At 47.3% G+C, this 27,432-nt stretch overlaps 1 protein-coding gene across 1 annotated transcript; it reads right to left on the bottom strand.

Annotated features, from left to right (window-relative positions):
- Window positions 1–131: 131 nt before the first annotated feature.
- LOC148476868 (sulfotransferase 1C4-like) lies at window positions 132–26,533 on the bottom strand. Its single transcript, XM_088457488.1, has 8 exons — window positions 26,268–26,533; window positions 12,070–12,242; window positions 11,845–11,958; window positions 8,076–8,173; window positions 6,723–6,849; window positions 6,363–6,457; window positions 6,099–6,279; window positions 132–603 (listed from the first exon to the last, which is right to left on the bottom strand). Exons 1-8 carry the CDS (start codon window positions 26,303–26,305, stop codon window positions 491–493), a joined length of 939 nt encoding a protein of 312 aa, XP_088313614.1. The 5' UTR covers window positions 26,306–26,533; the 3' UTR covers window positions 132–490.
- Window positions 26,534–27,432: the final 899 nt, after the last annotated feature.

Genomic DNA, 27,432 nt, shown 5'->3' with positions numbered 1-27,432 from the left:
GCTGTGGGTGTCCACCCGCAGCTTATGTGAGCGGCCAAAAAGATGGTCGCGATGGTCAAGACCATCGCGACCATCGGGCTTGCGACGAGACCCTTGCGGTAGGGTCTCGTTGGCCGCAAGCCCGGAAGTGCTTTTGGCTCTATCAGAGCCAAAAACACTCCCACTGACATCACTAGTGATGTCAGTGCGGCTGGACCCAGACGGTAGGCGTTCCCATGGGAACGCCTCCGTCTGGCCAGCCACGCCCCCGGCACGCCCACCCCTTTGGTGCGAGACCCGGAGCGACGGCTTCCTCGTCGCTATCCGGGTCTCGCGCATGCGCACGATGGAGCAGCCTCTGTCATGCGCATGCGCACTTGGGCAACATCGACCCGCTTGCGAGCGCTCAGCGCTCGTGAGCGGGTCTGAATCAGGCCCTCTGTACATAGTTATTGTGGTGTATGAATAAAATATATATATGCCGATAACAAGATGATCCTTTTCCTTATCCTCAGAGCTGGGTGCGGAAGCTTAGGCTGCTGCCCTCCATTTTCTTCTTGTACTCCTCATCAAATACAATGTTCTGGGAAACCAGGAAATGGTTCTTCCAGTCTCCCACAATTCCTGAAAATGAAAAAAGTAATTATCTACTACAATCCTCTTACTGGAAACATGGGTCATTACACCTCCTACATGGGTCATTACACCTTCTATATGGGCCATTACACCTCCAACATGGGTCATTACACCTTCTATATGGGTCATTACACCTCCAACATGGGCCATTACACCTCCAACATGGGTCATTACACCACCTCCAACATGGGTCATTACACCTCCAACATGGGTCATTACACCTTCTACATGGGTCATTACACCTCCAACATGGGTCATTAAACCTCCAACATGGGTCATTACACCTCCAACATGGGTCTTTACACCACCTCCAACATGGGTCATTACACCTCCAACATGGGTCATTACACCTTCTACATGGGAACATTACACCTCCAACATGGGTCATTACACCTTCTACATGGGTCATTACACCTACAACATGGGCCATTACACCTCCAACATAGGTCATTACACCTTCTACATGGGTCATTCCACCTCCAACATGGGTCATTACACCTCCAACATGGGTCATTACACCACCTCCAACATGGGTCATTACACCTCCAACATGGGTCATTACACCTCCAACATGGGCCATTACACCTTCTACATGGGCCATTACACCTCCAACATGGGTCATTACACCTCCAACATGGGTCATTACTCCTCCAACATGGGCCATTACACCTTCTACATGGGCCATTACACCTCCAACATGGGTCATTACACCTCCAACATGGGTCATTACTCCTCCAACATGGGTCATTACACCTTCAACATGGGTCATTACACCTTCTACATGTGTCTTTACACCTCCAACATGGGTCATTACACCTCCTACATGGGTCATTACACCTCCAACATGGGCCATTACACCTCCAACATGGGCCATTACACCTTCTACATGGCCCATTACACCTCCAACATGGGTCATTACTCCTCCAAAATGGGTCATTACACCTGCAACATGGGTTATTACACTTTCTACATGTGTCTTTACACCTCCAACATGGGTCATTACAACTCCTACATGGGTCATTACACCTCCTACATGGGTTATTACACCTCCAACATGGGCCATTACACCTCCAACATGGGGTCATTACACCTCCAACATGGGGTCATTACACCTCAAACATGGGCTATTACACCTACATGGGCCATTACATCTCCTACATGGGCCATTGTCGCAACTATCGGATGGCAAATGGACGCAACCCGTATTTGGGGATTGGCGTGACCTATTTCTGAGGCGTGGAGTCTAATGTGGCGGCGGTGCTCACCAGGGACCCTCACAAGAGTGTATGGGCTTGGCTGCGTCCGACACACAGGTCGCGGCCCTCAGAATAGGTTCCCCCACACAGGTGCTGGTGTACCCTGGATTGAGCGGAGAAGACTTTCAGCATAGTGAACAGACCGGGTCAGCACCAAATGGACAACAAGGTACCAGGGAGCAGTTGTGTGCAGGTCGCAGAGGATAGCCAAGGTCAGAACCAGATTACCAAATGCAGTACCAGGGATTAGACAGAAACAGGTCAGGAACAAAGCCAGGGTCAGGAACAGACTTGCAGGCTGATTGCAGGAATCCTCTAATCAGTGCAGCTGGTGATTGCACTGAGCTGGAGAATAGACTGCAACTGATGTTTGCTGAGTAAATTCAGTGGAACAGCTCGTGATTCCTAAACTGGAATACAGCAGCACACAGATCAGGACACAGGAACTGTAGATAATGAGCCAGGTAGCAGTGATGGTTTTCTGCACAAAGGAGCCACAGGTTAGAACTGAACTCTCGGTAGCAACTCTTTGCTCTGGCACCAGTGGGAGTTCTCACAGGGGATATGAATCTGCTGCAAGTCCATGATAGGCTGCTGAGGTCAGCTGAGGCAGGAGCACTCCCACTGGAAGAATGCTATCAGCTGACATAGTGCATGATGGTGATGTCAGTGATGTCATGGTTCTCAAACAAGGTAAGGCAGAAATCCAAACCTGCAGCAAATGGAAAGGTAAGTCACACAATTTGAGCAGAGTGTGACAGCCATTACATCTCCAACATGAGTCATTACACCTCCAACATGGGTCATTACACCTCCAACATGGGTCATTACACCACCTCCAACATGGGCCATTACACCTTCAACATGGGTCATTACACCTCCAACATGGGTCATTACACCTTCAACATGGGTCATTACACCTCCAACATGGGTCAATACACCTCCAACATGGGTCAATACACCTCCAACATGGGTCATTACACCACCTCCAACATGGGTCATTACACCTCCAACATGGTCAATACACCTCCAACATGGGTCAATACACCTCCAATATGGGTCAATACACCTCCAACATGGGTCATTACACCACCTCCAACATGGGTCATTACACCTCCAACATGGGCCATTACACCTTCAACATGGGTCATTACACCTCCAACATGGACCATTACACCTCCAACATGGGGTCATTACACCTCCAACATGGGCCATTACACCACCTCCAATATGAGTCATTACACCTCCAACATGGGTCATTACACCTCCAACATGGGTCATTACACCACCTCCAACATGGGTCATTACACCTCCAACATGGGTCATTACACCTCCAACATGGGTCATTACATGCATTGGTTCCCAGAGCTCTTATCATAGTACTGCAGCCAGCCTGTCCTGATTCAGCGTTTTTGGCTAATTCTGGTGCAGCAGCGTATGTGCACGCAGCTGCTATGTGACATATGCAAATGTCGCAGACGCCAGGAGATGTATTGAGACGCCCTCAGCTGTGGATATGCAAATTTCTGCTTAAATTGTTGAAGCATCTGCGTAGAAAGGGCCTGATTCATCAAGGATTGCACGCAGGCTATAGATATGATGTATGCACACAGGCTATAGATATGATGTATATACGCAGGCTATAGATATGATGTATGCACGCAGGCTATAGATATGATTTATGCACGCAGGCTGTAGATATGATGTATACATGCAGGCTATAGATATGATGTATGCACACAGGCTATAGATATGATATATGCACGCAGGCTATAGATATGATATATGCACGCAGGCTATAGATATGATATATGCATGCAGGCTATAGATATGATGTATGCACGCAGGCTATAGATATGATGCACGAAGGCTATAGATATGATATATGCATGCAGGCTATAGATATGATGTATGCACGCAGGCTATAGATATGATGCACGCAGGCTATAGATATCATATATGCACGCAGGCTATAGATATATGATGTATGTACGCAGGCTATAGATATGATGTATGCACGTAGGCTATAGATATGATGTATATATGCAGGCTATAGATATGATGTATGCACGCAGGCTATAGATATGATATATGCACGCAGGCTATAGATATGATATATGCACGCAGGCTATAGATATGATGTATGCATGCAGGCTATAGATATGATATATGCACGCAGGCTATAGATATGATGTATACACGCAGGCTATAGATATATGCAGGGCCGGATTTAGGACCACATGGGCCTGGAGCTGAAAATTATCAAGGGCCTATTTTGAGAAGTACAGGAGGTGTGACCTTTACTGTGTAGGTGTAGCCAGTGCCATGTGGGAATGTACACACGCTACACTATCAGCCCCAATGTCTTTCTAAATATGTAAAAGAAAAAAAAGCTTAATTTTATGAGGTAACTAGTAGAAAAATAACATTTTACTACTTATAATTTATGGCTGACCTTGTGGACAGCAAATGGCCAGTCAACATCATGCTGTCATGGTGATGGGCCTATTTTTATGTTGAGGCCTGGAGCTGTAGCTCCATCCGCCCCATTGTTAATCTGGCCCTGGATATATGATGTATGCACGCAGGCTATAGATATGATGTATTTACGCAGGCTATAGATATGATATATGCACGCAGGCTATAGATATGATGTATGCACGCAGGCTATAGATATGATGTATGCACGCAGGCTATAGATATGACATATGCACGCAGGCAGCTTTGCAATTACAATCCTTGCAGTTATGGTAATGCAGCAGGAGGCATCACTTATCCGAGCTGCGTCGTCCAACGCAGCATCGGATAATCTGCATAACATTGGCTTGCTACGGTGACCCATGGGGTCACGTAGCCGGCCGCCGCAGTTTAGAGGAGGAGGCCAGGAAATCTGCGTCAGCCGATGGAGATCCTAGCCTCTTCCCTCCCCCCCAAACGGCGGCAACATGCATCCGTTTCGGGTAACCAAAACGCCAGCAGACTGTCAATCACTGACAGTCTGCTGCCAGTTTACGTGCACCCTCGCAGACCCGTTCTGCACATGCGCAGAACGGGTCATGCGCCTGCGCAGATTCCCGAACATTGGGAATCTGCATTCAGTAGTGCACTGCTGCCCAAAGAGTCCTGAGTGAGTCTACGGTCCCACAGGACTGCCGCGGGAATTGAGACGCCATATGTCTTGCGTATGGGATCGCAGTCGCAGGGTGTGACGTGCCTCTAAAATGGTCGCGACATACAGTACCTGCGTTCTTTACTGCCTCTCAAAAGAACAGAACAGGCTGTTCTGGGAGCAGGGAAGAATCACAGCAGTTAATTCTACCACCGGCAGTGACCTTAGGGCCTGATTCAGAGCCGGACGATCTGACAGAGCGCTCGCTCTGAATCAGGGCTGGTCTTTTTTTTTTTTAGAACGGCCTCCTGGCCGCTCGCATAGCTGTGGGTGACCACCCACAGCTATAGCGAGCGGCCAGGAAGATGGTCGCGATGGTCAAGACCATCGCGACCATCGGGCTTGCGACGAGACCCTTGTGGTAGGGTCTCGTGGCTGCAAGCCCCAGAGAGATTTCGGCTCTACCAGAGCCGAAATCTCTCCCACTGACATCACTCGTGATATCAGTGGGGCCGCCCCCAAACGGAGGCGTTCACACGGGAACGCCTCAGTTTGGGCAGCCACTCCCCCGGCCCGCCCACCAAAGGGGGCGTGCTGTCACTCAACATCGACAGCACGCCCCCTTTGGAGCGAGACCCTGAGCGACGGTTTGCCCGTCGCTATCCGGGTCTCGCACATGCGCACGATGGAGCCGGCTCCGTCGTGTGCATGCGCACTGGGCCACCATCGACCCGCTTGCGAGCGCATAGCGCTCGTGAGCGGGTCTGAATCAGGCCCTCAGGCACTTCCTATTTTACACTAAAGGAACCCGGTGACAAACACACCTGCACTAATTGTATCAGCTTGCTAATTGCAACTGACAAGTGGAAACCTGTAATTGCCTAGCTTCCTGGTAACTAGGTAACATAAATCTGTAAGACTGGACTGTAAGATCTAATCTTTAGAATGTATCTTAAAATATTTTTTTAGAATATACAGTATACATCTCTGCCAGTCCCACCTAACGTCCAACTCTGAGGTTCTCCCATTGTAATTTTTAGTTGGTATTATTATTGTTTAGCTAAGAAGTGTTAAATGATTGTTTTGTATTTATCGGCCATTGCATCATAGTCACAAACCTTTCCGAAAGAAAGACGAGCCGGATTTTTCAAATATCGATGAGGAGAGGACACCAAAATTGACCATTAGGTTTGTCTTCATTGAATTGAATGAAGTGAGATGCTGGATCTTCTGCAGAACCTCTTCAGATAGATCCTTACCCATGAACCTCATCACTCTCTCGATTTCACGCCGGGGATCCTGCCCAAGGAAAAGCGCTGAGTGAAAAGTGACAGAACCACAAACGGCTAAGTATAACCGATTGCCGATATCTCCATCATTACCTCGATCATGTCCTCATAGAAGACGTAAAGTATCTGATGTTTGTCTATTGATTTCCACCATCCGGTCACGTGGTCAAACCAGCTCCCCCAGGAAACTAAGAGAAGAAACAAGGACACAACACACACACACAGAAGAGGACACTTCTGTAAGAAGGGCCACGGTTCTAAGTAACTGAGACATGTTATATTCCAAGAGGAGTCAGGAGAAATTTTCAACTCTGTAATATGCTATATTATGACACTTGACTAAACTAAATAAAAGTAGAAGAAGCTTATTGTAAGTAATATGTGGATCAGTAACGCCCAGGCATGGCCATTATATGACACTCAGTGATAATTGAGGAAGCTGAAATGACCCACCTTCTCCAGCCAGGAACTCTGAAAAGAAATTCTCCCAGGTTCCGGGGTCCGGCAAAATGTTATCAATCTTGTGGAAGAAATAGTAGGAGACCAAACAGTCTTTAGGGTTCCTCGCCACGTATACAATCTGTCAGAGCATTACACAGGATTAATATTATAAATACTCTTTATACTAGAAAGCCAGATTATACATCTTGAATTTCAGTTAAATATCAATGTTTTAAGTTGAATGGTTATAATAAATAGAGTATGACCGCTATTGGTTTACAATGATATACATATAACCTTCAATAACAAACTGGCTTAGTAAGCCGGGGGATTGGAGGCAAATTTTGTACCAGGGCACCAACCAATTTATAATTATACAGAGCACCCTCTCATACACTTACTGTATATATTAATAGGCTACTAAGTAAAGTAAATCATATAACACATTCAGGGCCTAATTCAGAGACGCACGTAGTTGCAGCCGCTAGGAGTATATGTTGGCGTAGTCGCGCTAATATACAAATTCTAGTTAGAGCCTTCCCCTGCGTGCGCTGGCATGTGCAAGCCCTAAGATGCCCACTTTCAATGCCTGAGTACACTGCGCTGGTGGTTCTACACAGCGCGCCATCACGTGCACCATCGAAACTTGCACCAGCCGATGGCAGGCGCAGTGTCTCCTTCCGAACGTCTTCTAAGCATGGCCTCTGCGGCTGGGCATCTGAGAACGCAGCCGATTTCCCATAACACGCCCATGAGACGGCATTCTAATGCGTTCACTTCAGGCTGTCGCCCAGACACTGCCCAGGAATGCCGATCCCTTTGCCTCTCTTGTGATGTTACCAACTCTCTCGTTTGCAGCGGTGAATTTGTGGGTGTACTCAGGGTAACGAATGCACAATGAGGGTTTCCAGAATATTTTGCACTTGCGCAGTAACAAATAATCGCTCAACTGCGCCAGTATCGTCATTTCGTGCAGCTCTGAATCAGGTCCCTGAATTAACAACTGCCTGGAGATTCATACTAGACTATAATTATTAAATGCCCGGAGCCAGGAACTAGCACGAGGGGTGCGCAAGTGGTGGCGCTGCCAAGGGAGCAAGGCCATGGGGTGGTAGGGTTGCCAGCTTGTGGGGTGACTGGAGGAGCAACCCTCTACATACAAAGGGTGCTACATCCTTGGGACGTTTATGGCGGAGCACATCTTCCTGTGATCAGTGATTGTTCTGTGATGTCATGATGTCACGTGCCCCAAGGTTGGTGGCAGTGGGTGCCAGTCCAGATCCCAAGAACAGCAGGCTTCATTATACCCTGTGGCATAGAATGGCACACCGTCCCAATCTATTCCGTCATCCATCCCAGTCTCACCCTGACGTTCTTCTCCAAGAAAGATGGTGGCATCAGCTGTATGGGCAAATGGGTTTTAAGCAGACGAGGGCTCGGCATGGAATTGGCCACCACCAGAGCTGGAAAACATGGCATCTAGTTACTTATAAGCAGAATAAACAAAACACATGTGTACAGTACATAGAGTAAGGGATAATGTAACGACAAGTGTAGATAAGTACATTAGAACTGACTGGCAGCCATGTTGACCATCCAGAACACAAAGTTCCATGATTATGTAAGCTGACTGTGACGTCTATAATTGGGCCAGGACCAAGAATTAACAATGTTCCAACTTTATTATTTCAAAAATACACAGAAATAGTGAGCTAAAAATGTAACCCCAGTGCAAAGCGATGGGCAACAGGAGGCTCAAGGCTGCTGCCGATCTAACATTGTCCAAGCTTTGCATCTTATGCCCAATACATCAGTTATGTATTGTTGCATTTCACTGAACCCCAGATGCCGCGATCGGGGCATTGGTGAAATCCAACATGTATTTATCGACGTTGGATTTCCCTGATGTGCCGATCACAACCAAACTATGATTGGGATCAAGAATATCCCCGATTCCCCGATGGCTCGGAGATCATCGATTGCCGGAGAATAACGTTTCTGGCCGGTGGACAGACGGTTCCGGTCTGATCGGAGAATCCGGCCGCCTGATGTATGGAGCCCCTGAGACTGGAGCAGGCGACTTCCACGTCACGTACCATTTGTACAATACAGGGAGGTCGCACAGCGTACCGGAGGAGCGGGCAGAGCGTTGTGCTCTCCTTCCTCCCCCTACCGGCAGGACTAAACTGGAAAGGGGGGTAAAAGTGAGGCAAATTGTAATGCTTGGACTCTTGCAAAAATAATTAGATATGATTCTGTAAGATAAATATTTTGTAATGCATAGTTACTGTAGGCAACCTGCAGGACTCTATTTGGTGTGAGTCATGCTGAGACTTGTAGTTCCTCAGCACCCTGAGGTCCTTTTATTGAGTACCATTTTTAAGGTAGTTACTAGATATAAAGCCTTCCAACTCTCATCCTAAACCCACTGCTCTATGGGCCTCATTCAGGTTGGATCGCAGGTCTCCAGACGCACGCAACCGGCCAATGTTTGCGCTCTGCGCATGCGTACGCACCGCAGCGTGCATGCACGAACGCAGCGGACACACAGAGACCCAGAGCAATGATTGACAGGAAGTGCCATTTGGTAGTGGAGAGGGGGGGTGGTCGAAGGAACGCAGGCGGTACCAGTGCGTTTGAATGCCGTTGCTGGGGGGGGTTCATAATTAAGCCCCTGCAACGGCATACGCTGCCAGAGGTCTAGATGACGATGGGAAGTTTTGCAGTGTGTAAGTCAGGTCAAGCTCAACCACAACTGTGCGTATGAGTCCGATGTTACTCGATGTTACCGATGTTTTTGCGGACTTGAGAATGTATGTAATGGGAAGTGGGCGGCTTTATAAGCTGGTGGGGGTCTTGGTATAGTGCTGCAATCGGAGTGCGATCGCAGTGTGATTGCATTAATTTGCATATTTTCGCAACGAGCGGATGCGCGCATCCTCAGACCTGCAATCCAACCTGACTGAGGCCCTGTGATCCTTCCTAACTGTCTACCCCATCTATGTCACCTCTGTCTGTCTTCCCCTCCCCTTTAGAATGTTAACTCAGATGAGCAGGGCCCTCTTCCCTCATGTAATTCTCCTTCCCTTACTCATACATACTCCTAACTACCCGTAACGGCACCTACCACATACTTGCTGACGCCCTGCTGCTTATCTAAGTTTCTGACACATACGCTCTAACATTCATCACTTGCTCAAAGTCACTGAGGTTACCTCTGCAGCCATGTTAGAAATAATTATGAGCGATTCGCCCCCAGTCCAGCATTTTGTTACATGATCTTAAACATTCTGGGACGCTATTTACCTAGGTACAGATGAGCCACTTACGTGAAAGCCCTTACTTTCAATATGTTTGTCTATGTCAGAGGTTCTCAAACTCGGTGCTCAGGACCCCACACAGGTCACGTTTTCCAGCAGGTGCACAGGTGTAGTCATTAAGGTGCATACACACTGGGCGATCAGGAAAGACAGTACGGTTATGACATCGTCGTACTGTCGTTCCTGATCCCCTGTAGTGCCTACACTGAACGGTCAGTCGTTCAGTGCAGGCACACTCCATCATTCCTGAACATGGCCAATCTGTCGTTATCGGCAGCTTGGCCTGCATGTTCAGGCGATGGACAATGTTGGAAACGACTTGCAAGGAGCGCGCATCGCTGGTCGTTTCCTACATTATAGTGCACGATTTGTGCACGATTACTGAGCGATTGTATGATTACGATGTCATAATCGTGCAATCGCACAGTAATATTGCCCTGTGTGCACGCACCATTACTTATTAGCTAATTATTTCACTTGTGATTCTGTGAGGAGACCTGGAAGGACCAAGGGCTTCATTCAGAGCCGCTCGTAAGTGGCCGCTCATTCGTTCAGAGCGATGTTCGCACAACTGCGCATGCGTACGGATTGTAATACGCATACGCGAACCAGTCAGTGCGGCCGAAAATCGTTTGTTCGCTAAATAGCTAGTGCCTGCTATTTTGAGTGACAGAATGAGGCGTATGTGGGTGATAACAGGGGAAGGTGCTTGAAAACGGGGAGTGGAATTCAGAACGCAGGCGTGCTTAAAGATCAAAACGGGCGTTTTAAGGGTGTGCATAATTAATACAGCAGCATCATTGACCACGTCACTGGGTTGTTTTATAGCCAGAACTGCTCGCAAGATTGCGGTAGGAAAAACCAACCACAAGAATAGCGAGCAGTTCATACGTTGTTCGATGTACTCGATTAATCTAATAAATAGCGGACATGACGTAGGATGCGAGCGGCCAGGGGGCGTATTTTTCTAAAAAACTACTGCATGTTTTGTTCGCTCGTTCAGACCTAGAGGCGTCAACAGACCGCAAAGAGCGAACGGTTAATTTGAATAGCCACCCCCTTTTTTCTGAACGAGCGAGCGCAAATAGCGTCCGGCTCTGAATCAGACCCTCTGTCATTGTTTTCCAAAGCCAGTCCTCAGGGTTCCCCAACAGTACATGTTTTCCAGGTCTTCTCACATCACTAGCGCAATAATTAGTATCACAGGTGGATCTTTGAAACATGTTAGTAAGTAATAAATACATCATACTTGCCGACTATCTGGCTGCAACATCCGGGAGGGAGCAGCCAGATCGGCATGCCTGGGGGGGGGGTGTCAGCACACGGGGGCGGGGCCGGCCAGACGATAAGTGTTTGCGGGCGGGGGGCGGAGCCACCCGATTGTGTCATTTTGGTTCTTCCCCGCTACACACTGCCGATATCACAGGCATTGAAGCAGGAGGCAGGGCCAAAATGACGCGATTTCACGTGAATTTCGTCACCGCCCCCTCGCTGCGGGACTTTTACATGTAATTATGGGGAGGGTAGGAGGGGTCGGTGGCAGTTGGGAGACTTACCTGCCTTCCCGGGAGGTCGGGAGTGGCACCCGATTTTCGGGAGGCTCCCGACCAACTCGGGAGGGTAGGTAAGTATGAAAAGTATGAAATACATCGGTGCTCCAGCAAGGAGAGAGGGAAAACATGCACTGTTAGATCTGTTAAGCCTGAGGACTGGATTTGGAAACCTTTGACCTAGGGCTTTTTCATTTTGTTTGTCCACTGCCTGTGCATGCCCAGCTTGTCATATTGTGAGATATTCACTTATAAAGCACTTACAGGTGCGCCCAAACTCCAGAAATGGCACCTTGACGAAGAAGGGCGCCCGCACGCTCTTCTCCACCTCCCCTTCCAGAAGTATCAGATCCATAATCTCCTGCATCCAGGTGGTGCCTGTAATTAGACCACACACAGCATTATACCATGTTCTTCAGCTCTGTAGGAGGCGCTCTTACTGCTGAGAATCCTTCCCACTGCTCATCCTACCTATAGAACGTCTCTCACCTGATTTGGGGTAAGACACAACCACAAAGTCACCGTCTCGAGCCTGGAAGTTGTATATATTGTCCCATACGTCACAGGTTCTCTGCAGTATCGTAACGCCCTCGATTTTACCCAGTGCGTTGCTGAAATTTTCCCTTTCTTGCAAGATTTTCTCTGTTGTTTCTGGATCCATTCTAGGGGTAAAAGATCAGAGGTTGTCTGTCAAACACCGGCAGCCATCTGCCATGTCTCGGGACGTATTCTCCACCCTCTATGATACGATCAGTAGAGCTAACGAAGTTTGGTTTCACATGACATATTTGTAAAAGAATGCACCATTTCACCATTTTAAGGCTGATGTCAGGGGCCACAGAGAGATTGGACAGGCCCTGGTACAGAGGGGTGTGGACTGCGTACAGAGACTCAGCATCAGTCACAGAACATTCGACTGTCGCAGTTCTGAGTGACCCTAGGGCTATTCAGAAACAGAGAAGCCAGAGCCGCTTTCACTGCATGTGGGATCGCAGAAGCAGGATATGACGCCCCTGAAATGGCTGTGACACGCCTGCGTTCTTTGCCGCTGTGCCCCGTTACCTCCCACAAGTGCTCGCTGACTGTCAATCGCATGGCAAGGAAATAGCCACTGCGATTGTCTACGGTAATGTACCTTGATGCACGCACAGATACAACGCTCTTAATCAGGTCCCCTGTATGGACACCATCAGGACGCATATCGATCCGCACATCGAATCCATGGGTAGTTTTTAAGTTAATTACTTTTTTAGATAGTGGAATTGTTCCCTAGAGGGTATGTATAATAATGGGGCCTATTTATCAACATAGGGCCTGATTCAGAGCTGAACGCTCTGACCAGAGCGCTCGCTCTGAATCAGGGCCCTCCTCCATGAAAATGGAGCGGCCTCCTGGCTACCACAAGGTCTCGTCACAAGCCCGATGGTCGCGTTGGTCTTGACCATCGCGACCATCATCATGGGCGCTCGCATAAGCTGTGGGTGGTAACCCATAGCTATGCGAGCGGCCAAGAGGCCGCAACAATAAATAAAAAAAAAAACGCCCTGATTCAGAGCGGGCGATCGTTCAGAGCGTCCGGCTCTGAATCAGGCCCTGAGTGCCCAGTGACCCACAGTTGGCCGGACCACTACTTCTGTAGCAGTGTTAGGAATAGCAGAGACAGCTGCTTTTCGGAGCAGCTGTTTGCTCAGCGCATCAATACTGAATTGTTCTGGTAATTAAGGATCCACCGCAGCAACTTGCGGCAAATAAAATACTTAATGCCGGACCATCCTGCCCCCGATGATGAATAGGCCCCTTAACCACATCTAGAAAGGTGAATTATGATGGAGACACATAAAAACGTGAACAAACAATTACAAGAAAAAGCTTCTCTAAGGATACTGAGTAACATCACGGTTTATTAAGGCAACTAATCAATTATAAAAAACAGGAAAAATTACATTCTTCATTTAATCCATGGGGAGACAATGCGTTTAGATGGTAAATCCACTGGGCTTCTTTATGGAGTAAAATATTGCTCCTGTCACCACCTTTCCGATTTGGTGGTACTTGTTCAATGGGTATACATCTGCAGTCCTATAATAAATGTCCTGCTTCAACAAAGTGCTTCACCACAGGGGGTGTGTTACCATCAATTAATGTCTGTGCAAAGTGCTGCGATACGGAATCTTTAATTTCGGACGCTGATGCCGGATGGATACAGAATTAGCATAATGGGCAGGCTTTGTTATGCTACTCCAGCAGCAGCCCCGCCTTTGAAGGAGGACTGAAAGGACTGCACAGATCTCTATGATCTATGCAGGCTTTATTATGTGCAAAAATAAAATAGAATAAATGTTAAAACAAGTGTCCCTCCCCCAGACAGTAGCCAGCGTCTGACCTATGCAGTGTGGTTATCCCTATTTTCCTGTAACCCCCCTTTATATATTACAATATTTCAGTACCTCCACCCAAGCTTATATGTATGGATTTATACAGTAAGGGCTTGCCTGGGTAAGCCCAAGGAAACACTATGGGGCCAATGTATTAAAAATCGCATTTGCAATGAGATCTGGGCACAATATTAGTGTCCATGCATTGCAAGATGCAATTATAGCGCCCGGATGTATTAAAGAGCACATACAGGGACAGGGGGCCTCATTCAGAGGTGGTCGGAGGATGCAAGCGGTCGCTCAGAAACTGGGCGGCCACTTACATCCTGACCACCCACCTCTGTAGCGGTCGTTAGGCTGTGGGTTAACACCCACAGCTCTAACGACCGCTAGGGTGATGGTCGCAATGGTCATTGACCATCGCGACCATCGGGGCTTACGACGAGACCCTAGGGTAGGGTCTCACTTGTCGTAAGCCCCGGAGAGCTTCTGGCTCTGTCAGAGCCGGAAGCTCTCCACTGACATCACTAGTGATGTCAGTGGGGCCTCCCCCAAATGGTAGGCGTTCCCATGGGAACGCCTCCATTTGGGCTGCCACCCCCCGGCCCGCCTTCCAAACGGGGTGAGCTGTCAATCAACATCGACAGCTCGCCCCCTTTGGAAAGAGACACGCTACGACCATCGCTGTCGGTCATAGCGGGTCTCACGCATGCGCACGAGGGAGCCGGCTCCCTCGTGCGCATGCGCACTAGACAAACATCGAGGCGGCCGTGCAGTCGTAGACCGTACGGCCGCCTCTGAATACAGCCCAGGGTCTCCAAAAGGAGCCCGTCCCTGTGATGTGCCAGGAGATGTGCAGGGCACAGCGGTCTCTTTACACCTGTGCCCTAACTCCTGCGCTGCACGGTCTAATGACCACGCATGTCATTGTGCAGTCGCAATGCCGGGGAGAGGGTACCTATGGAACCCTTTCCTGGTAGTTTTTGCGATGTGCAGCCCATAGGCCAAAGTGGATTACGCCATCATCAGATGCCATAAGATGTGGAGATATCTGCTGCGATCCCTCCATAAAACATCTGGGGGACACTAAATATCTCTGCACATCCCCCGAAAATGGGTGTTTTCATTGAACATGCTGCAAATATTTATTGATAAATAGATCCCTATTAGTGCTCCCTATAGTGTAATGTAATGGAAATGTGAGTATAAAGCATTACAATAACACAATGTATAATAGCTACAAGTACACCTGTTCTTTGTCCTTCTTAGATCCTGGCACCATGTGCTACCTTCTGTTACACCTCCAGGTAAGTGACCACCATCAAATATAGATTTAACATTTTATACATAGACACAAATTCAGGCTGATAGGAACATACATTTACCACTTCACAAGACATGAAGGCACTCTGGGCCTGATTCAGAGCCGGACGCTCTAAAAGAGCGCTCGCTCTGGATCAGGGCGTATTTTTTTTTTTTGTGCGGCATCTTGGCCTCTCGCATAGCTAGTGCGAGCGGCCAGGATGATGGTCGCGATGGTCAAGACCATCGCGACCATCGGGGCTTGCGACGAGACCCTTTTGGTAGGGTTTCGTCTGCCGCAAGCCGCAGAGAGCTTCTGGCTCTAATAGAGCCGGAAGCTCTCCCACTGACATCACTGGTGATGTCAGCGGGGCCGCCCACAAACGGCAGGTGTTCGATTGGGAATGCCTCCATTTGTGAAGCCACCACCCCTCCACGCCTCCAAAACGGTGCGAGCTGTCGATCAAAATCGACAGCCGCCCCCTTTTGGTGCGAGACCCGGAGCGACAGAGCGCCCGTCGCTAGCCGGGTCTCGCGCATGCGCACGTCGGAGCCGGCTCTGGCGTGCGCATGCGCAGTGGCCAAACATCGACCCGCTCGTGAGCGCATAGCGCTTGCGAGCGGGTCTGAATCAGGCCCTCTGTTCTGTTTGAACCACGTTGTTATTATAATGTAATGCAACACAACAATCAAGGCAATAACTGTTAAGAGACCCCTCCTCTGCCTTGGCTGCAGCTACAAATAAATAGTTACTTTCTGTCCTTAGTCCTGCTGCAAAGTGTCCTTATGTCTGGGTTTATGACTGCTGTAAGAGGCTGTATTTCCAGGTAACTGTGGGCCTGATTCAGCAGTGCACGATGTTTGGGAATCTACGCAGGCGCCAGAGCCGTTCCGCACATGTACAGAATGGGCCTGCGAGGCCGCACGCAAACTGGCAGCAGACTATCAGTGATAGACAGTCTGCTGCCGTTTGTGGGCAGGGAGGGGGCGTTTTTCTGAAACGGAGGAGTGTCGCTGCCGTTGTGGGGGAAAAAAGAAGCCAGGGTATCAGTCGGCTGACGGAGATTTCCCGGCCTCTTCCCCTAAACTGTGGCGGCCGGTTAAGTAATGCACAGGAGGTGTGATGCCTCCTGTGCATTACCATATCTGCAAGGATATGGTAATGCAAGGATCACAATTGCAAAGCTGCCTGTGTGCATACATCATATATCTATAGCCTGTGTGCCTACATCATATATCTATAGCCTGCGTACATACATCATATATCTATAGCCTGCATGCATACAGTACATCATATATTTATAGCCTGCATGCATCCATCATATATCTATAGCCTGCGTGCCTACATCATATATCTGTAGCCTGCGTGCATACATCATATATCTATAGCCTGCATGCATACATCATATATCTACAGCATGTGTGTATACATCATATATATATAGCCTGCGTGCATACAGTACATCATATATCTATAGCCTGCATGCATACATCATATATCTATAGCCTGTGTGTATACATCATATATCTATAGCCTGTGTGTATACATCATATATCTATAGCCTGAGTGCATACATCATATATCTATAACTTGTGTGCATACATCATATATCTATAGCCTGCGTGCATACATCATATATCTATAGCCTGCGTGTATACATCATATATCTATAGCCTGTGTGCATACATCATATATCTATATCCTGCATGCTTATATCATATATATATAGCCTGCGTGCATACAGTACATCATATATCTATAGCCTGTGTGCATACATCATATATCTATATCCTGCATGCATATATTATATATATATATATAGCCTGCGTGCATACAGTACATCATATATCTATAGCCTGCATGCACACATCATATATCTATAGCCTGAGTGCATACATCATATATCTATAGCCTGCGTGCCTACATCATATATCTATAGCCTGCATGCACACATCATATATCTATAGCCTGAGTGCATACATCATATATCTATAGCCTGTGTGCCTACATCATATATCTATAGCCTGCGTGCCTACATCATATATCTATAGCCTGCGTGCCTACATCATATATCTATAGCCTGCATGCATACATCATATATCTATAGCCTGCGTGCATACATCATATATCTATAGCCTGCGTGCATACATCATATATCTATAGCCTGAGTGCATAAATCATATATCTATAGCCTGCGTGTATGCATCATATATCTATAGCCTGCATGCACACATCATATATCTATAGCCTGAGTGCATACATCGTATATCTATAGCCTGCGTGCATACATCATATATCTATAGCTTGCGTGCATACATCTTATATCTATAGCCTGCGTGCATACATCATATATCTATAGCCTGCGTGCATACATCATATATCTATAGCCTGCGTGTATACATCATATATCTATAGCCTGTGTGCATACATCATATATCTATATCCTGCATGCATATATCATATATATATAGCCTGCGTGCATACAGTACATCATATATCTATAGCCTGTTTGCATACATCATATATCTATATCCTGCATGCATATATTATATATATATATATAGCCTGCGTGCATACAGTACATCATATATCTATAGCCTGCATGCACACATCATATATCTATAGCCTGAGTGCATACATCATATATCTATAGCCTGTGTGCCTACATCATATATCTATAGCCTGCGTGCCTACATCATATATCTATAGCCTGCGTGCCTACATCATATATCTATAGCCTGCATGCATACATCATATATCTATAGCCTGCGTGCATACATCATATATCTATAGCCTGCATGCATACATCATATATCTATAGCCTGAGTGCATAAATCATATATCTATAGCCTGCGTGTATGCATCATATATCTATAGCCTGCATGCACACATCATATATCTATAGCCTGAGTGCATACATCGTATATCTATAGCCTGCGTGCATACATCATATATCTATAGCTTGCGTGCATACATCTTATATCTATAGCCTGCGTGCATACATCATATATCTATAGCCTGCGTGCATACATCATATATCTATAGCCTGCGTGTATACATCATATATCTATAGCCTGTGTGCATACATCATATATCTATATCCTGCATGCATATATCATATATATATAGCCTGCGTGCATACAGTACATCATATATCTATAGCCTGTTTGCATACATCATATATCTATATCCTGCATGCATATATTATATATATATATATATATATATATATATATAGCCTGCGTGCATACAGTACATCATATATCTATAGCTTGCGTGCATACATCATATATCTATAGCCTGTGTGCTTACATCATATATCTATAGCCTGCATGCCTACATCATATCTCTATAGCCTGCGTGCATCCATCAGGAGAGGGTGTGTGTGCTGTTGCTCCTGCTCTACTTCCGTGGCTGTGTGAGAGGGAGGTTCCCCTGGGGGAAGTGTTTTAGGAAAATGTGGCTATAATCCTGGTGTGGCCTATACAGCTTATTTCTGTGGCTGTGTGAGAGGGAGGTTCCCCTGCAGGCTTCCCCAGGCAGGCTGCCTCTGCCTGGGGGAAGTGTGGCCGCTGCTCTGGGGCAGCTTATTTGGCCTTTTTCGGCTTATGGACTGCCGTTTATTTGTTTTTCCATATTGAGGATTCCCCCCCCCCCCTGTGGGGCGTTATTTGTTTTTCCATATTGAGGATTCCCCCCCCCCCTGTGGGGCTAGTGACTGTACTTGGCTGGGGAGGCATAAGGAAAAATGCCTAAGACCCCTAAGAAATCCAAATCCCTTGTACATGTGGCCGCGGGCTGTCTGGTTGACCAGATAGAGCTGGTGGGTTGATACTAGCTGAGCCTATCCAAGGTCTGCCGGAGGAGGCTCCGGATGTAACAGCGGTGCCTGCTATGGAGGTAGCGGGGAATGCGCCTTACCGGGTGAGCCCTGCTGCGGGTATGGAAGAGGCGGCAACAGCCGCGATGTGTACGCCGGAATCTACAGCCGCAAGTGTCCTGGAGGCGGTGAGAGCGGGGACATGTGATCCAGAACGAGCCGGTCAGGTGACCTCGGTATCAGGGACCCTGCTTCCGCCGGGGAGTGACGCTGGTGAGGGGGTCCGAGCGGGTGCTGGGGGGGCGACACAGTCTGTGGAGGCCCCTTCTAAGTTTATATTAAACCAGGACAAGGATGTCTTGTGTGAAGAAAATGGAGGGGTTTTGTTGGTGGCAACAGAGGTAGTGGTGCCAAGTACCCCGGAAGACATTGTGCTGGATTATGGCTGGGGGGACCCTGAGAAAGTAGGACCCTCTGGTTTACTGGAGAGTGATCTCCAGAATAATGTAGCCCAGATGGGGTTGCTGGAACCCACTAGTAGCATGGCAGAAGGTGATCTGCGGCAGAATATGGTGGATAGTGGAGAGCAATCCACAGAGGAAGAAGTAGTGATGGATGTGTATGCTTCTTATAGTATTGAAGATATGCAGAAGGAAACAAGGAGGATAAGTGCAAAAATCAACAATAAGAGAAGGAAGAAAAGGAACTCTGGCTTTAAATGGGAGCGAGAGGTGTTGACAGAGGAAATTGATGCTCTAGAGAAAACGGAAATTGCTAGGAGGAAATTATTTCATCTGAGAGATATTAAAAAAAGAAGCTAAGTTGAAAAACTTGCTCCCGGTTGGTGAAAAGATTCTGGAAAATAAGGCGGCGTCATTAGTGGAGAAGAATTTAAATGCAGCGTCTGATGAAGAATCAGAAGTGTCGGTGGAGCTGGAAGTCCCAGAGAAAATGGTGGCGGAGTCCCAGACGGTGCTACAGGAAGCAGGGCGCGATGAAAAGGGCGACCGTGATGCCGGCTGTTTGGTGAGTGACAATGCATGGGGTGCTCGGATGGTGGAGGGAATAGGTGTTTCATCTATTGTCCTAGAGGCCTCATGGGAATTAGTCCCGCAATCAGAAAAGGCAGGTGGCGTAGGGGAACAGGTGGGTGCCAGTTCCAAAGGGCGTGATGAAGCCACGGATATAGAGCTTGTACAAGCGGTGGTACTAGCTGAGAATAGCATGGAGGGGGGCCCCAAAGACAAGTCGGCCGCTGTTTATAATTTGCAGGCAGCTGGGGAGACACCTGGGGTCAGACCCTGCGAAGTGCAGGGCGCTAACGTTATAGGTCGGAGGGCGCTAAGTACGGTGGAGAGGACGCAAGTTATGCCGGTATTGGATATGGATAAGGTTTCTAACGCTGAGAAAACAGTGATAGAGACTATATATGGTGACCAGATGTCCGTTCCAATAAGGGCAAAGAAGGCAGCTGAAATAATCGCAAAGGCTCTGAGATCGGCTGGTGGTGGTGATACGGGAAACAAGGAAGTGTCAAGTGGGATATCATATGCAAATATGGTGTCTAGGCAGAATATTAATGTACAGCAAGTTGTGAATGTGGGGTCTGGGAATGTGGGAAAAAGACGGAATCTCATCCAGTTTAAGTGGGTGGGGGAAGGAGAGGGCCCAAATACTGAGGGATTTTTGAAAATGATTTTGGGTTTTGCTGCTAGTGATCTTTATTCCTGTATCCACCCTGTAAGATCCCCTGATTATGAGTTTTTTTTATCATACCAGGGTTTACAAGCTTTTTGGGAGGTGTGGCAACCATATAGAAATAGAAATCCTTATAAGAATTATGTTGCAAGTTTAATTACTCGTCAGGATAATGTAAAAATTACTGTTTTGGTTAGAAATGAATCATTGCCACCAGAGGATATCTCCTTCTGGTTATCAAGGTACTGTGAATTGGGGTGGTGCATGGGAAGCTATGGTTAAACTACGTTTGGTGAATAATGGTATGATACATGTTCCCTCGGCTGCCTACATAGGACGTAATAGAGTGCAGTGCTTCTATCCTGGGCAGCCGAGGACGTGTTTTAAATGCGGTGACTTTAGGCACCTCAGTGGGGATTGTGATGTGACCAAAAGTTCTTTGTGTGGTAAAATTGGTCATGTGTCAAGGTTATGTAACATGGTGAGGTGTAACCTGTGTGGAGAGGAAGGTCATCCATATAGCAGGTGTCCTAAAGCTAGCCATAACATAGAATCGCGGCAACTTAGGCAAGAAAAGGCAGCAGTAAGTGTTGTTGAAAGCCCAGTAGTAGTGGATAAAGTGGTGTCAAAGGAAAAACAAGGGAGTAGTGGAACAAGTAAGATAAACGTAGAGGAGGTGCCTTTTGAGGTAGTAATAGGGAAAAAGAAAAAAAGGAAAAAATCAGGAGCAAATAGTCTTGTCAAACCGGTTTGATGTCTTCACATCGGATGAAGATGAAGAGATAGTTAGTGATGGAGAGGAGTTTAGACTGGTTTCAGGGAGAGGTGGTAGAGATGCAAAAAGAAGGGCTAAGATTAGGATTGCACAAAATAGTGATCGGCAGGAGGAAGCAGTACAGATGTTGGAGGAATTGGCCGTAGAGGTTCCTATAAATTCGCCTTTGGATCCGGTGGGAACAAAGTCACGGGTTAGTAAGGTGATGCAGGGGTGTGAAGAGGGAGAAGTTGATATTATAGAGGAAACTCAAATGGAGGACGTGGAGGACGGGCATAGGGCCTCTTAAGATTTAGTATTAGATTCTTGTGAAATAGGTGATGAGGTGGTGGTTGGGACAAGTTGGCAGGATAGTAAGAGTACAGCTGAGCCTCCTGATCCTAAATCCTTAGTGACGGGTGTTCCGTCCCAGGGTAGGATGGTAGGAGGGCTTGTGGTAACGGCCGGCCTGCAGGGGGTCGGTTTGTAGGGTTTTAATTTTTTTGGGTAAAAAGGAAAAATATGCAAGGTCTTGTTTTTATAACCTAAAAACATGGATCCCCATCCTATACGATTATCCACGAATTATGTGGTTTCTGTGATTTCCGAATGTGCTCGTAAAAATGGCCTTTGATTTTTTCAGCATGGTTGAGGTTGATTTTTTATTTTTGCAGGAGACTCGGATTAGTAAATTGGATCTCCCCCATAGGGCGAAGCAGGAGTGGAGGGGAGGTCCTTCTTACTGGTCTCTTGTGGCCGAGCCATACGGTGGGGTGGCAGTTCTTTTTACTGATATGGTAACTGTGCACAAGGTTATAGAGTTGCAAGCAGGCAAATGTATGATTTTGGATGTTAACATGAAGGGACAGGATCTTAGGTTAATTAATGTCTATGGTCCTCAGTCACAATGGGAGAGGAAATGTCTCTTCATGGAGATAAAACCTTATCTTTTTACGGCCCAGCAGGTTATCTTTGGTGGTGATTTTAATACCATAACTAGGCCAAAAGACAGAGGAGGCTCAAGGAGACCTCTGGGCTATGACTCTAATTACTAAGCAGTGTTAGGAGGCAGAGTGAAAAGTGATAAGGTCCCAGCCAATCAGCTCCCAACTGTCATTTTTCAAACACAGCCTGTGAGATGACAGTTGGGAGCTGATTGGCTGGCACCTTATCACTTTTCACTCTGTCTCCTAACACTGCTTAATATGCAAATATTCCAAAATACAGAATATTCCGATATCCAAAACACCCCTGGTCCCAAGCATTTTGGATATGGGAGACTCAACCTGTACTAAACTCAGCAGGAGACAGAGGGCCTGATTCAGACCCGCTCGCGAGCGCTATGCGCTCACAAGCGGGTCGATGGTGGCCCAGTGCGCATGTGCACGACGGAGCCGGCTCCATCGTGCGCATGCGCGAGACCCGGATAGCGATGGGCAAACCGTTGCTCTGGGTCTCGCTACAAAGGGGGCGAGCTGTCGATGTTGAGTGACATCATGCCCCCTTTGGTGGGCGGGCCGGGGGAGTGGCTGCCCAAACGGAGGCGTTCCCATGTGAACGCCTACGTTTGGGGGCGGCCACACTGACATCACGAGTGATGTCAGTTGGAGAGATTTCGGCTGTGTTACAGCCGAAATCTCTCTGGGGCTTGCGGCCACGAGACCCTACCACAAGGGTCTCGTTGCAAGCCTGATGGTCGCGATGGTCTTGACCATCGCGACCATCTTCCTGGCTGCTCACTATAGCTGTGGGTGGTCACCCACAGCTATGCGAGCGGCCAGGAGGCCGCTCTAAAAAAACAAAAGCCCGGCCCTGATTCAGAGCGAGCGCTCTGTCAGAGCGTCCGGCTCTGAATCAGGCCCAGAGTTCCCTACAGTGACAGCACCTCAGAGAGTTTACACTGTACAAAGCTAATTAATCCACTGAGAGAAATTGACAGAGACAGTGCATGTATGTAGAGAGAAATAGCAACACTTTCAGTCTGGACTCAGGGAATGGAGACAAGAAAGATTGCAGCAATTAGTCTTCAGTCAGCACAATTGGAAATGGCTCAGCTGTTCCTAATATAACAAGTGTTACATAAAGTAAAGACATTGGCCCTGATTCAGACCCGCTCGCAGCCGCTTGCTGGGATTGTGGGCGTTTTTTATTTTTTGTTCTCTGGCCACTCGCAAAGCTGTGGGAGACCACCCACAGCTTGCGCGAGCGGCCTGGAGACCATTGCGATAATCGCGACCATCAGCCTTGCGACGAGACCCTACGGCAAGGTCTAGGCTACCGCAAGGCCGAGTGGACCTCCTGCTCTAACAGTGAGACCTCCCTACAAATGCCAGGTGTTCCTAAGGGAACGCCTACGTTTGTCCAGCCACCCCCCTACCCGAACACAAAACGGGGCGAGCTGTCACTCACCATCGACAGCCGCCCCATCATCTCTTTGAGAGACATAAATATTATAGATTTTTTTTTTACCATTTTTTGCGCATAGAAAAAATGAAAAAAAATTTAGTGTATCCTTATTTATGATTGTAGTATTTTATTTAGCTCTATTGAAACCTTAATTTTTTCCTAAGCATAAACCACTTAGTTCTGCTGTAACTAGAGCACATACTAATTTTTCTACTAATGGGAAAACTGTGAAGGGTTTTTTTTAAACAATGTTTTATCAAGGGAGAGTAATCAAAGATTAAGGGGTCTATTTACTAAGCAGTGTAAAGTCCATTTGCCGACTTTCTGCACGATGCAAACAAAACCAGGAGGTTTTGGTCGGATCATGCAGAAAGCTGGAAAGTGGATAGCTGGCAAGGACCAGCGATGCGCGTGCACGCTGGGTCCTTGCCGACCCCGACTATCTATTGAACATGCCCGTCAACCCGGTCGTCAGGTTCGGCATGTTAATAGATAGGGAGGTTGGGCTCCTGCACTGAAGATGTTCAGTGAACGGCTTTCAGTGCGGTGCCCGCATGTCATGGCTGCTGACACTTGAGACACCTGGAAGGAGTCGGGCCTACCGGGCAATATAAACTGAGGTGGCTTTAGGAATGGCCTGTTCATGGAATCTCAGTAACACAGAAGTAGAAGACAACAGGCAGAGTAAATAATCCAGCAGGGGATGCAACCACAGCGATGGAGCAGGATAACGATACTTAGGCAGTGGCAATGCTGAGCTCTGTAGTGCAGCTGGTAACCAGGATCAGAAGTTTAACCGGAACACGGGCAGAGATATAGCAAAGTCCACAGCAAACCACAGGCACAGCGGGGATCTGGCAGGAGTCCGAGAAAGAACTGAAAGTAACGTTGCACAGACACTGAGACACAGTTAGTAACAGGCTTTATACTAGAGATCTGTGATCCATAGGAAGTTCAGAACATGTGACCCAAATGGAATCAGGTTTGAAATAATGAGCAATCAGAAATCCCACAACCTGACAACACCTTGGAAACAGATGATCACTTTAACTCTCTATCCCCTGTATGTGGGGAACGCCAGCACCCAGGATAGCTCCTCCAATGACCACAATGGAACTTTGACAAATGTAGTTTATCTTTACGTACTGAGATAGTCACAGTCCTGACACCGCACCTCAGCGACATGAAAGTCTGAACGCTGGATGTTCAGACTTTCATGTCCTTAAATGGATAGGCACCTTTAGGAGAAAGAGTGAAAAGTGATGAGAGTGATAAGGTGCCAGCCAATCAGCTTCCAACTGTCATCTCACAGGCTGTGCTTGAAAAATGACAGTTGAGAGCTGGTTGGCTGGCACCTTATCACTTTCTTATCACTTTTCACTCTGTCTCCTAACACTGCTTAGTAAATAGACCCCTAAGCAGGGACCATGTTACATGGTCCCACCTGGACACTATGCAATAATAAGGAACACTTCTCCCGGAGGGAGCAACATTCAGGGTTGAAACTCATTGGAGCACACATATTATATCCATCATTACTGCCACCACCCTCCACCTCGACCCGGTGACATGACCCGGAACTATCCAGATGCGACAGACGCCAGAGCCGCCGAGCAGCTACGAACTACAGACGGACATCATCCAGGGGCAGAAGGAGGAAGATCAGAGCCACGAGATGCGGCAGGAGGCAGGTGAGTCTCTTCTAGTGGAGGGGTTGCCCGGGTTAGATTTCCCTAGATCGAGTACGGTAACTTCCCCTCCCAAGGCAGAGGTTTGTACTGCTGATGGTCCCCCAGCATAGGGCAGCGTCTAACATCAGACGGAGCACTTGCCGAGGTGTCAGCACATGACAATCCCGGTCCGGAATCCCTGCTTCCTACCAGAGTGGTCCCCCTTCCATCCAGCCCAGAAGACACCCCGGGCCACGACTCTGTTTCTCACAGACTATTACTTAGACTTCCTATTGTGAGTTTGCAGCGGGGCGCCGCGCTACTCGCAGGACAGCAAATTTGAATACACTCAAGGATTTCCTACATTCAATATATAAATGAAATGCAGCATATGAACTGGAGGTGGACGGCATTGGTACTTTACTAACTTTCCTACATCAAGCGGGTTAGACCATCCATCTTGTGATACTCCTATATCCTGTATACATTCCATACCGAGTATACTGATCCGTGCTATATTAGTTATTGGCACAATAACCATGAGTTAAATAGGATTTTAATTTTTAGGTGTACATGTGTTTTGTTGATGCAGTACATCGAACTTGCTTTTAGTAAATTTTAAATGTTTTCACTCAGAGACTAGAGTGTTTTGTACACATACCTTTGAAGGGGTTTGAGCGCAGGGTCTCTTGGTATCATTTTTGTTCTACATTCGAAGGATTTACATACTTCTGATCCAGCAGCACACCCCACACAGTCATTTATCTCCCGGTGCGCATTGTTTCTGTTTAGTTCTTCAAAAGGAACTCTTTAACCTCCTCATAGATCGATGGAAAAGACAAAGACTGGTGTTACTGACAACTAACATCTATCACTCAACAGTCGCAGAGACAATCAACTGGATACAAGCTTCATATTGCAAGGAGTTTACCTAAAAGACTCAGGGTTCTAGTTACTAAGCAGTGTTAGGAGACAGAGTGAAAAGTGATAAGAAAGTGATAAGGTGCCAGCCAATCAGCTCCCAACTGTCATCTCACAGGCAGTGTTTGAAAAATTACAGTTAGGAGCTGATTGGCTGGCACCTTATCACTTTTCACTCTTCACTTTTCACTTCTTCTAACACTGCTTAGTAAATAGACCCCTGTGACATGTCAGTTAGGAGCTGATTGGCTGGTACCTTATCACCGTTCACTTTATCTCCTAACAAAGCTTAGTAAATAGACCCCTAAGGGGCATATGTATCAAGCCATTTTTTACATAAAATTATGCAGAATCTGCAGTTTCTGCATAATTTTATGTATTGCTCCTATGTACTAATATCACAATGAATGAGATTTTACTGAAATCTCCGGCAAAGTGCTAATTAGCACTTCAGATTGCAGTCCCCATTATTATCAATGGGGACTAAGATCTGACCCCTATGTACTAAACTCCAAAAAGCAATGCTTTTCGGAGTTTAGCCCTTTTAGTTTACACCATCTTCAGATGGTGTAAACTACTGTTTGTCTATGGAAGGAGAAGAGATCTTTCGATCTCTCTCTCGCATCCCCCAGCCAGTCCTGGAAGCTGACGCTGTGCGCATGTGCAGTGTCAGCTTCCCCCTGGGAAGTCTTTCACTTCAGTGAAAGACTTCTCTGAAATGCCAGGGATATAACTCACGGGGAGAGCGGTTACCGTAACTGCTGTCCCTGCGAGTTCTCGGTAGTACATAGGATATTCTTATAAAAAATGAAAATATCCCTGGCGAGTTGAAACGTTATTCATATATAAAGGTAACCAGTTCCATTGGCAGCCATACATGCCCACACCATGACACTACCACCACC

The sequence above is a fragment of the Taudactylus pleione genome, unplaced genomic scaffold (genome assembly GCF_031769625.1).
Source record: "Taudactylus pleione unplaced genomic scaffold, aTauple2 ptg000762l, whole genome shotgun sequence".
Taxonomy (NCBI): Eukaryota; Metazoa; Chordata; class Amphibia; order Anura; family Myobatrachidae; genus Taudactylus; species Taudactylus pleione.
This window is presented reverse-complemented; position numbering and strand designations above follow the sequence as displayed.